The sequence below is a fragment of the Physella acuta genome, unplaced genomic scaffold (genome assembly GCF_028476545.2).
Source record: "Physella acuta isolate Inbredline_101_S28 unplaced genomic scaffold, ASM2847654v3 ptg000695l, whole genome shotgun sequence".
In the NCBI taxonomy this organism is placed as follows: Eukaryota; Metazoa; Mollusca; class Gastropoda; family Physidae; genus Physella; species Physella acuta.
In genome coordinates, this window is record NW_026732214.1 from 115,560 (window position 1) to 127,920 (window position 12,361).

At 43.0% G+C, this 12,361-nt stretch overlaps 1 protein-coding gene across 2 annotated transcripts in view; it reads left to right on the plus strand.

The window, feature by feature from the left end:
• The window catches only part of LOC131949421 (septin-2), a 30,925-nt gene that overhangs the window by 9,420 nt on the left and 9,144 nt on the right, over positions 1 to 12,361 (plus strand). The window contains exons 1-3 of one of the 2 annotated variants that reach the window (XM_059311320.1): positions 2,115 to 3,057; positions 9,441 to 9,534; positions 12,077 to 12,163. In XM_059311320.1, coding sequence (XP_059167303.1) covers positions 2,818 to 3,057; positions 9,441 to 9,534; positions 12,077 to 12,163 — 421 coding nt within the window. In that variant the 5' untranslated portion in view covers positions 2,115 to 2,817. Of the gene's footprint in view, positions 1 to 2,114; positions 3,058 to 9,440; positions 9,535 to 12,076; positions 12,164 to 12,361 lie in introns of those variants that run through there. The other variant, XM_059311321.1, reaches the window with a different exon arrangement.

The following is a 12,361-nucleotide window of genomic DNA, read 5'->3' on the forward strand; positions in this document are numbered from 1 at the left end:
TCCTGTTTTTTTTAAATACCAACATTAAATTACCGTGAAATGGTAAGTTCGTCTGACTTGCTGCCCTCAACTCATGGCCACAATAGTTATGTTTAGATGTTTAGTTCAACCACCTTTACTGCCCACATTTATCACGCTCATTACTTAAAACACTTAGGATGAAAAAAGAAAGCCGACAAGGTTCAAATGCTGTCATTGACGCATGACGTCAACAACACAAAATATGTTCGGACAATGCCTACTGAGGAGAGGCCGACCAGAGAATAGCCTACGGCAAAATGTGCCTAAATTTTTTTTATAGTTAAATTTTCTACCGCGTTTTTAACTAAATACGTAACAAAAGTTGAGATTGTTGTGTAAATTATATTAGAGTATTTTAACTTACAATTGTTATAAACCATAATGCTTTTAACGTCTATAAATAATTTATGCTATAAAAAAATACAACCCACAACAAGAAACATACAAAATTTTACAATTCTAAACAAATTAAAAAAATATTTCTAAAAATATTTTTGTGACTTTTTTTCTGTGACTTTATTTCTGTGACTTTTTTTCCAAAAAATTTTTTCCACTGTGACTTTTTTTCTGTGACTTTTTTTCCTAGCAAAAACTGTGACTTTTTTTCTGTGTTTTTTTTTCCTGTGACTTTTTTTCCGTTTACCGTCAAGTCTACCTGTGTGTTTACCTGTTGACAGACTGACGACACATTGTTGTCAACATTCCGTGGTGGTGTGGTGAGGTTAGGGTTCAAATCTCTTGACGTGTGGAGGTGGTGTGTGGAGGTGGGTGTGTGGAGGTGGTGTGTGGAGGTGGTGTAGGGGGTGGTGTGTGGAGGTGGTGTAGGGGGTGGTGTGGGGGTTGTGTGTGGAGGTGGGGTGTGGGGGTGGTGTGTGGGGGTTTTGTGTGGGGGTGTTGTGTGGGGCTACATTGAACAAAACAGACTTGCTTTTATTGTAGTATTCAAGCAAATCACTTTTAGATTGATTGGCGTGGTCGAGTCGGTAAAGCTCATGGTTGCTAAACCGAAAAGTCTCGAGTTCGAACCCTCGGGCAGATGAGGCTCGTTAGCTGGGGACAGCCACTCTTCTAGGAGAGACAACTCCAAAATTAAACAACTGCTGCCTTGTAGATTGTTCTTGGTTGGACAAAGGCTATGGAAGCAAATCCAAAAAGAAAAGCAGGCTTAAATCGGAGTCAATGGCCTCAATGGCGCATAAACAGTTGACACGTAACGCTTAATTGTGTTGGAGGCGTGGTCGAGTCGGCAAAAAGCTCATGGTTGAGAAATTCGAACAAAGTCTCGAGTTCAAACCCACTGGCAGATAAATCTCGATCACCTTCAACACTAATAATTAAGAACGAAGAAGAAGAAGAAGAAGATTGGCTGATGAAGTGACTTTAAAGAAAAATAACTTGTGTACGATGATGCACAATTTTCCTACAGGACCGATTAAAGGAATTGTTGGATAACTTGTGGTAGCTATTTTATGGAATTGTTGGATAACGTGTGGCAACTATTGTATGGAATTGTTGGATATCTTGAGACAGACAACCATTTCTCTCTCTGCTAATAAACGGATGCTGAAAACAAGCGACGCCGTGTGGCGGAGGGTGCTGGCACTTCCGGGGTGTTAAATCTATATTTAGCCTGTTTATTGTGGAGAGATAAGATGGGAAAATAAGGGAGGTAAATCAAAGCCCAGATTGTATGGATGGATGAAGGGGGGCTGTGTGAGGGTAAGTGGGGGGGGGGGGGGAACTAGCCTTGTCAAAAATATATATTTGTAGCGTATGTTGGTGGCCTAGTTGGTGGCCTAATTTGTTGCCAACACATTGTGAACTAAATATAATAATAAAATGTGGGCCAGGCTTCTGTGACGTCATTCGTGACGATGTGAACACAATTCACCCCCCCCCCCCCTCCCCTCCCCAGTATTTTGTCCGTCTGTCGACCGCGAGTGTTGACCCGTGACGCGCTAGCAAGGTTTGAGATGATTAGCTGGGCCGCTACGCCGGTGCAACATTCAGGGGACATAACATAACAGGGGACATAAGTAGCACAGGATCCACGCACAACTGGGTGTGTCCGTCTGGTTGATTAAAATGACAAACAAAAAAGACCATCTGTTGAAATGAATGTCTGAATCTGTTTTTAAATTTCTTACTCCTGGCCGTGTACTCACAGATGGTGTCAAAATAAAAGATTTCTCTTGTCGCTGTGAGATTAATTTCTTCATGTGTACACTTGATTAGTACACTTGTGGCAAGGCATGGGGAATGTGAGTTTATTTATAGAAGTCACGTGTTCATAGTTGATATTGTTGCGTTAGGATTGTGGGAGACCGACGATTCATCTCGCGTGAGACAACAGGCGGTAGGAGACCTGCACGACTTGTCTAGCTGTCGTCTGCTGGCGTTCTTAGTGGATGCTTTAGTCAGTGGATGCTTTAGTCAGTGGATACTTTAGTCAGTGGATTCTGTAGCCAGTGGTTGCTTTAGTGGATAATTCGGTCAGTGGATACTTTACTCGGTCGATACTTCGGTCAGTGGATACTTTACTGAGTGGATAATTCGTTCAGTGGATACTTTACTCGGTGGATAATTTATTCTAGTGTCTGTTTTGTAAATTCGACAACTTTCATGTGGATGTGGATGTAGAATTTCTTGACATCGGATTTCTAACGTGTCTACATCAAGTGAAGTGCTCACTGACTACAAAAAGTGATTAGGTTTAATTTTTTACGTTAGTGTCCGGTTGATATGACGTCAGTCTCGAGTTGATGTGACGTCATTGTCTCCCGCTGCTGTGACGTCATGGAGAACGGCGCCCCGAGCCCCGTCAAGCCCAAGAGGAGCGCCTCCAGGCGCCAGGTGCCAGACGCCCTCAGCCAGGTGCCAGACGCCCTCAACGACTCGGGATTCACGCACGAGAGTTCCAGCAGCTCCCCCGCCACCTCCCCCCTGGGCAGCACCCCAGGGGTCGTCATACCTGCCACCCCCGGGCTCAAGCGCCGCCTGACCAAGCGGGTCGTGTACACGCCCGCCAAATACAAGGTAGGATTCGAACCCGCTACATGGACGGGGAATGTAATCATATAACATGGGGGGAATGTAATCATATAACATGGGGGGAATGTAATCATATAACATGGGGGGAATGTAATCATATAACATGGGCGGGGAATGTAATCATACAACATGGTGTAAGTGTAAGGTGTACAGCTGTCTGCTGTTGTGCTGGTCAGTGATGGACCAAGTTGGTGTGTGGGACCGACCTGGGATATACGTGGGCCCATACCACTTATATCACAAGGCCTGTTATATATATTGTTAAGGGCCACTGAATGTCGGGGGCCCTACATACACCAGACGTGTCAGCCCCCCCCCCCCTCTTTAATCTGTCCTGCTGGTGATACATTTAGTGAAAAATTCTTTTACCTGGTCTGTCTTTATTAAAGGGGGGGGGGGGGGGGGGGTCTATTTAACTATCCCATAACACGCGATCCACATCCAACACATGTTGGATCATACAAACATCCAACACATAACTAGATCTAACCAGCCTTGATTCGCACTGAACCCCGCACTGAACCCCGCACTGAACCCCGCACTGAACCCCGCACTGAGCCCCGGTTCTTCACAAAATACTAGGGACCTTCCTATATATTGCACGTAGGTCTATTTGGGACCCAACTATCATAATCTGACAACCTGGTTTTGGAATTTTCCTAACAATTTTATTTTAGCCATCTCGCTAGACTTGCTGCTCTATATATACACACACATACACCACACATACACCACACACACACACCACACACACACACACACATATGTAACCCTAAAGAATGTCGACCTAGTCTTATTTAACCAGCCCTTGAATTTCTGAGCTGAAAGATGGCACACGTCACGCTCTGTTGCGTGCGGTGTAATCTCCTGCAGACCGTATCACGTGACACAAGGGATTGGGTTGCTTCTGCTTATACTAGGGGTTGGGTTGCTTCTGCTTATACTAGGGGTTGGGTTGCTTCTGCTTATACTAGGGGTTGGGTTGCTTCTGCTTATACTAGGGGTTGGGTTGCTTCTGCTTATACTAGGGGTTGGGTTGTTTCTGCTTATACTAGGGTTGGGTTGCTTCTGCTTATACTAGGGGTAGGGTTGCTTCTGCTTATACTAGGGATTGGGTTGTTTCTGCTTATACTAGGGATTGGGTTGTTTCTGCTTATATTAGGGATTGGGTTGCTTCTGCTTATACTATAGGTTGGGTTTGCATACGCAAGGGGTTGTGGTACTGGTTGTAGATTAGCTGGTTAAGTGTGCAGTTAACTAGTGCTGGCTAAGTCGTCCACTCAGTTAATCCCAAGCACACCTCACATAATCCCAACCACACACATCACATAATCCCAACCACACCTCACATAATCCCAACCACACATCACATAATCCCAACCACACATCACATAATCCCAACCACACCTCACATAATCCCAACCACACATTACATAATCCCAACTACACATTACATAATCCCAACCACACATTACATAATCCCAACCACACATCACATAATCCCAACCACACATTACATAATCCTAACCACACATCACATAATCCCAACCACACATTACACAATCCCAACCACACATTACATAATCCCAACCACACATTACATAATCCCAACTACACATTACATAATCCCAACCACACATTACATAATCCGAACCACACATCACATAATCCCAACCACACATCACATAATCCCAACCACACATTACATAATCCCAACCACACATTACATAATCCCAACCACACATTACATAATCCCAACCACACATCACATAATCCCAACCACACATCACATAATCCCAACCACACACCTCATATAATCCCAACCACACACCTCACATAATCCCAACCACACACCTCACATAATCCCAACCACACACATCACATAATCCCAACCACACATTACACAATCCCAACCACACATTACATAATCCCAACCACACATTACATAATCCCAACTACACATTACATAATCCCAACAACACATTACATAATCCCAACCACACATCACATAATCCCAACCACACATTACATAATCCCAACCACACCTCACATAATCCCAACCACACCTCACTTAATCCCAACCACACCTCACATAATCCCAACCACACGACATTACATAATCCCAACCATATGAAATGTCACCCTGTGTGTGCATCTAATCACCGTGAGCCCAACATTTTGTGTGTGTGTCTAATCACCGTGAGCCCAACATTTTGTGTTTGTCTAATCACCGTGAGCCCAACATTTTGTGTTTGTCTAATCACCGTGAGCCCAACATTTTGTGTTTGTCTAATCACCGTGAGCCCAACATTTTGTGTTTGTCTAATCACCGTGAGCCCAACATTTTGTGTTTGTCTAATCACCGTGAGCCCAACATTTTGTCTGTGCGTCTAATCACCGTGAGCCCAACATTTTGTCTGTGTGTCTAAATACCGTGAGCCCAACATTTTGTCTGTGATTACACGGCCGTCTCTAGCAGAGTGAGTTGACAAGTTCTGACAAAAATCTGCGCTGATTTACAAATGAGCGAGAAAAATCATTTTATCCTGCGTGTAATTAGACCAGGCCCAGTGACATTCAGCAGACGACCACGTGATGCAGACTTCACGCTTTGATCGTCCAGTCACCGAAATGTGTACATGTAGCGCCGTGTCGTGATAACAGTTCACCAAACACGTGTAGCCTACACACAACAGCCGTACACGTTTGACTTCTGCCGTCAAACACTGACCAAAACATCACGTCTCCGACCATTTGACTCAACAGATCTGACCTTGTGAGGCGGTGACCTTTGACCCACCACCCACAGGTCATGGTTCCACCAGACCAGACATGACCCCAGGTAATCACGTGATGTAACAGATTGTTCCAGAACTCAGGACTTCCGGTAAACGTCATCCAAATATTCCATTTGGTCTGGCTTTTTTTTTATGGCTAGCTATAACTTCCTATGGCTGGGATTATGGCTGGTTGGGGTCACGAGGCTATGGCTGTCGCCCTGTTCTAGCCCCACCCCCACCACCCTCACCCCAACACAGAGGCGTAGCGACCCTTCCCGGCGCCCGGGGACAAACTTTTCGATTTGCACCCCCCCCCTCGACATTTCGATTTGCACCCCCCCTCAAACTTCCGATTTGCACCCCCCCTCGAGATTTTGATTTGCACCCCCCCCCCCCTCAAACTTTCAATTTGCGCCCCCCTCAACCTTTCAACTTATTTTTCCAACCCATTTTGGCGCCCCCTAAGCTCGGCGCCCGGGGACATATGTCCCCCCACGCCCCCCCCCCCTCGCTACGCTACTGCCCCAACACAACCACAGAAGAGTGGCAAAGTCCCGCCATAGTAGTGCCGGAGGGCAGGGGCGATCACTCCCATACTTCCCTTCTTTCATCTGATTAGTTACTTTAAAAGCTGAAAGCGAGTTGAACAGAATGAGACAGACACATGCACACTGAAAGAATCTTTTCACCCTTCTTAACTTCTAAAAAAAAAAAAAAACAACCTCTGAGCCCACTTATCTGAATGCGGGGAGGTCAGCGAAGCATTACATAACACAATTATCTTGTGGTGTTATTAGATAGTTCCATACTTCGAACAAATAACGCCTGTCTTCTTCATCTCAAACTTGAAAACACGTAGCAATTAGTCTTGAACCCAATGTTCTATAGAAATAGCAACAATACCACGTGATTATGTTAACCAATGAATGAAGTGATGACTGGCATACGATTAATTCACCAAGAAACAAAAAATGTCGATTTCAAAAAGTTGTTTTGCTCACCAGTCAAAGTGTCACTTATCTTTTTTAGTTTCCTAAGTCACACTTCGTGAGTGAGTGCTTTAAGCGGTGTGGGTGGTACTTAGAAAACACATTTTCAACGTCATTCTTAGCACGTCGTATGGAGAGTTCATTAATGGGGGGAGGGTGGGGGCTAGAGAGAGAAATAATGGGTTGTGTCAAAACTCGAGTTAAGTCAAATTGGGTGACATACACATACTTTAGTTGGTGGGTGTGTGGTCTCTGTGTGGTGTGTGTGTGTGTGACACGCCCTGTGGTGTGTATTATGACACAGCACACCTCAAGTGTGTACTTTACATGGGTGTTGGTGGATGCGTCATAACTTTGAGCACGTGAGTTTAAAATTTGTTAACGTAGTTCACACATGAATACAACACACTTCACGTACATTGACAATCGAAAAATGACTCTTGGAATTGGATTTTGACCGATTTCTCATTGATATTCAAAGACTCTCAAGGATTCGAACTCACACCGTTCACATGCCAACCGATGCCTTTCATGTACTGTTGTCATTTACCCCCCCCCCCCCCCCCCCCCCCCCCCCCCGAATGTAGTTTTATTAAAGTCGACCACGGCAACCTATGACCTTCTGATGACGACACTATGTCAGATTTGGAAACTAATCTCCACAAACGTGTTGGCGCTCAGCCAGAGGTTTTGTCTCGTGTGTTTACATCTATTGAGCTCGTCTGTTTTTGTGTTCGCTAGTTTGTCTGTCAGTTTTTCTGTTCGCTAGTTTGTCTGTCAGTTTTTGTGTTCGCTAGTTTGTCAGTTTTTGTGTTCGCTAGTTTGTCTGTCAGTTTTTCTGTTCGCTAGTTTGTCAGTTTTTGTGTTCGCTAGTTTGTCTGTTTTTGTGTTCGCTAGTTTGTCTGTCAGTTTTTGTGTTCGCTAGTTTGTCTGTTTTTGTGTTCGCTAGTTTGTCTGTCAGTTTTTGTGTTCGCTAGTTTGTCTGTTTTTGTGTTCGCTAGTTTGTCTGTCAGTTTTTGTGTTCGCTAGTTTGTCTGTTTTTGTGTTCGCTAGTTTGTCTGTTTTTGTGTTCGCTAGTTTGTCTGTCAGTTTTTGTGTTCGCTAGTTTGTCAGTTTTTGTGTTCGCTAGTTTGTCGGTCAGTTTTTGTGTTCGCTAGTTTGTCAGTCAGTTTTTGTGTTCGCTAGTTTGTCTGTCAGTTTTTGTGTTTGCTAGTTTGTCTGTCAGTTTTTGTGTTCGCTAGTTTGTCTGTCAGTTTTTGTGTTCGCTAGTTTGTCTGTCAGTTTTTGTGTTCGCTAGTTTGTCTGTCAGTTTTTGTGTTCGCTAGTTTGTCTGTCAGTTTTTGTGTTCGCTAGTTTGTCTGTGTTGACACTTGCCGGACCGGCTATTTCAACAGTTAAAAAAAAGTTGTCTTAACCTTCAGCCGTGCGGGCCACGGGAAAGATTTGAACCCCCCCCCCCCCCCCCACAAGTTGAACTAAACTAGAATTCCTTGTCCCAACAATATTTCCACAAACCGACGTGCCATCTTGTTTCGATTGACCATATTACCAGAGAATCCCCTACCCCCGACATAAGTGGAAACCTTCAGTTCTAGACATCACCCAACGTCACCAATTTTCTAGCCTGAAGTCAAGCGGGTGTTGTCTAGTCTAGGAACTAGCTGGTGTTGTCCTGTCTAGACTAGCTTAGGTGAGCGCCAGGTAACTGGACTATGAATCTAATAACCGCTTGACATGGTGATGTCCACAAAAATGACTTTCCATTCGCCCAAGTGTGTGTGTCTGTGTGTGTGGGGGGGGGGGGGGGAGCATGTCTGAGTTCTTCATTTTTCCATCACCAATCTCTGTCTACATCCCATAATTTCATATCTCAACTAAGATTCTCCTAAAGCCCTTGAGATTTAGTTTGTTTAAATATTTTTACCACTGTCCATCCATCTTCTTCTCTTTACACAAGTTTTTTTCCTCCCCTACACAGAAGAGTCAACAAAACTCGCACTACTTATTATTCCTGCGCGCCGCATTTCGTCACGATGCAAGTCCGCCGTAAAGTCGTGTCTGTTTGCACAGAGGTCTCCTAATTCAATATTAGCTCCCTTACATGAGACAACTCTTCAGGGTGGGAGATGAGAAAATTACCATCTTCTCTCGTCGAAGATTAGAGATGGCAACACCAGCACTTTGTTGCCATGGTGAACTGTGTCACGTGATTTGGGGTACCCCTCGTTCAAACAGGTTTTTGTAAGGGGGGGGGGGGGGGGCTTTCGTCTTGTTTAATGGGATTAGTTTTTGTGGCCTAGTTTTAAATTAACAGGACACCAACGATGACAGTTGGCATAATTTGACCTGGTTAAAAATAGGTCATCAACGATGGCGTGTGTAAAAAAATCAAATCTTGTGAAACTAGTTCTCTGTTGTGTGTGTGACTACATGTGTGTGTGTGTGTGATGTGTGTTTGAGTGCAAGTGTGTATGTGAATGCTTGTATGTCTGTGAATATTTTCCCAAATAAAACCCCTGTATCTAAAAATAGTTTCCCTATGTTCCCCAATAAAACCCCTGTATCTAACAGTTCCCTTATGTTCCCCTATGTTCCCCAGGATGAAGACGAGTACATCGGGTTCGCCACCCTACCGGAGCAAGTCCACAGGAAGGCGGTGAGGAAAGGGTTCGACTTCACACTCATGGTTGTAGGTAGGTGGTACAGGAAAGGGTTCGACATCACGCTCATGGTTGTAGGTAGGTGGTACAGGAAAGGGTTCGACATCACGCTCATGGTTGTAGGTAGGTGGTACAGGAAAGGGTTCGACATCACGCTCATGGTTGTAGGTAGGTGGTACAGGAAAGGGTTCGACATCACGCTCATGGTTGTGGGTAGGTGGTACAGGAAAGGATTCGACTTCACGCTCATGGTTGTAGGTAGGTCCACAGGGAAGGGTTCGACTTCACGCTTATGGTTGTAGGTAGGTGGCATGTGCTGGCTGACGTCATACCCTCACTAACACGGTGATCACGTGACCTGATTTTTTAAAAATCACGAGGCAGTTTGATTAAGTGGTGATTTCCGTTCATTTCCTGAACTCGGATTCTCCACTTTTTCAAAAAAAAAAAACCCTTCTACAGTTGGTTGTAGGAAAAATTTTCACAGGGAAGAAAGTCACAAGGAAAATAAAAGTAAAACGTTACAGGAAAAAAAAACAACAGAAAAAAGTAAAAATCTTACAGGAAAAATGTCACAGGAAAAAAGTCACAGGAAAAAGCAACAAATGTGTATTTGCATGGAATTTGTTAATATTATTAGGTATTTAATATTTAAAAAGCGCAAATCAACCTAGATTAATTAAATGTAGGTTGTATACGTAATGTAATATGTATAACAAGCGTAAACTTATTTAGTATGAAGTATGTAGGTTTTAATTCCTTTATACATATAATATTTAATGGAATTTAATAGAATGTTCCAACCTTTTCGGTTTTTAGTCGTGTTTTTAAATACTAACTTTAAATTAGCGTAAAATGGCGTAGCGACGTAGTTAATGTGACTTTTAGCCTTCAACTAATTGCAACAATAGTTGAGCTATCTTTACCGATCACATTTTCACGCTCATTAAACAACAAAGCCTAGGATCAAAACAGAAAGCTGACACGGTACAAAGGCTTGCTTTGACGCAAAACATCAACAACACACAATATGAACGGACAAGGCCGACTGAGGAGAAGCCGACCAAGGAGTGGCCTACGGCAAAAAACATGTGCAAATAATTCTTCTACCGCGTATTTAATAACTAAATACGTAAAAAAGAAAGTTGAGGTTGCTGTATAAATTATCTTATATTAATTTTACTTATTACTATTATAAATTATAAACCGTAATACTTATAAAATTTATAAATATGCTGCAAAAAAAATAATAATAACACAACCCACAACAATAAACACCCAAAATTTTACGATTCTCAACAATTAAATCAAAAGATTTCTTAAAAGATTTTTGTGACCTTTTTCCTAGCAAAAACTGACTTTTTTCATTCAACAGTTGCCCCCCCCCCCCCTCCCAGTTGAAATTTAAATTACAGACGCCAATACCCTAACTTGACCAATACACTAGTAACTTGACCAATACACTAGTAACTTGACCAATACCCTAACTTGACCAATACCCTAACTTGACCAATACCCTAGTAACTTGACCAATACACTAGTAACTTGACCAATACCCTAACTTGATCAATACCCTAACTTGACCAATACACTAACTTGACCAATAACCTAACTTGACCAATACCCTAACTTGACCAATACCCTAGTAACTTGACCAATACCCTAATAACATGACCAATACCCTAATAACTTAACCAATACCCTAACTTGACCAATACCCTAGTAACTTGACCAATACCCTAATAACATGACCAATACCCTAATAACTTAACCAATACACTAGTAACTTGACCAATACCCTAATAACTTGACCAATACCATAATAACTTGACCAATACCCTAACTTGACCAATACCCTAACTTGACCAATACCCTAACTTGACCAATACCCTAACTTGACCAATACCCTAGTAACGTGACCAATACCCTAACTTGACCAATACCCTAGTAACTTGACCAATACCCTAACTTGAGCAATACCCTAGTAACGTGACCAATTCCCTAACTTGACCAATACCCTAGTAACTTGACCAATACCCTATCTTGAGCAATACCCTAACTTGACCAATACCCTAACTTGACCAATACCCTAGTAAATTGACCAATACCCTAACTTGATCAATACCCTAACTTGACCAATACACTAACTTGACCAATACCCTAACGTGACCACTACCCTTGTAACTTGACCAATACCCTAACTTGACCAATACCCTAACATGACCAATACCCTAACGTGACCACTACCCTTGTAACTTGACCAATACCCTAACTTGACTTGATCAATACCCTAACTTGACCACTACCCTAACTTGACCAATACCCTAACTTGACCAATACCCTAACTTGACCAATACCCCAACGTGACCAATACCCTAACGTGACCAATACCCTAACGTGACCAATACCCTAACGTGACCAATACCCTAACGTGACCAATACCCTAACGTGACCAATACCCTAACGTGACCAATACCCTAGTAACGTGACCAATACCCTAGTAACGTGACCAATACCCTACCTTGACCAATACCCTAATAACTTGACCACTACCCTATAACTTGATGTATTTCAGGAGAGTCAGGTCTGGGTAAATCAACGCTCATCAACAGTCTATTTTTGTCTGAGCTGTATAAGGACAGGGAGCTTCCAAGTGTCAATGGTAGGTTCAAGTAGGTTTTATCTGGTAGGTTCATGTTGTAGGTTTTATCTGGTAGGTTCATGTTGTAGGTTTTATCTGGTAGGTTCATGTAGTAGGTTTAATCTGGTAGGTTCATGTAGTAGGTTTTATCTGGTAGGTTCAAGTAGGTTTTATCTGGTAGGTTCATGTTGTAGGTTTTATCTTGTAGGTTTATGTTGT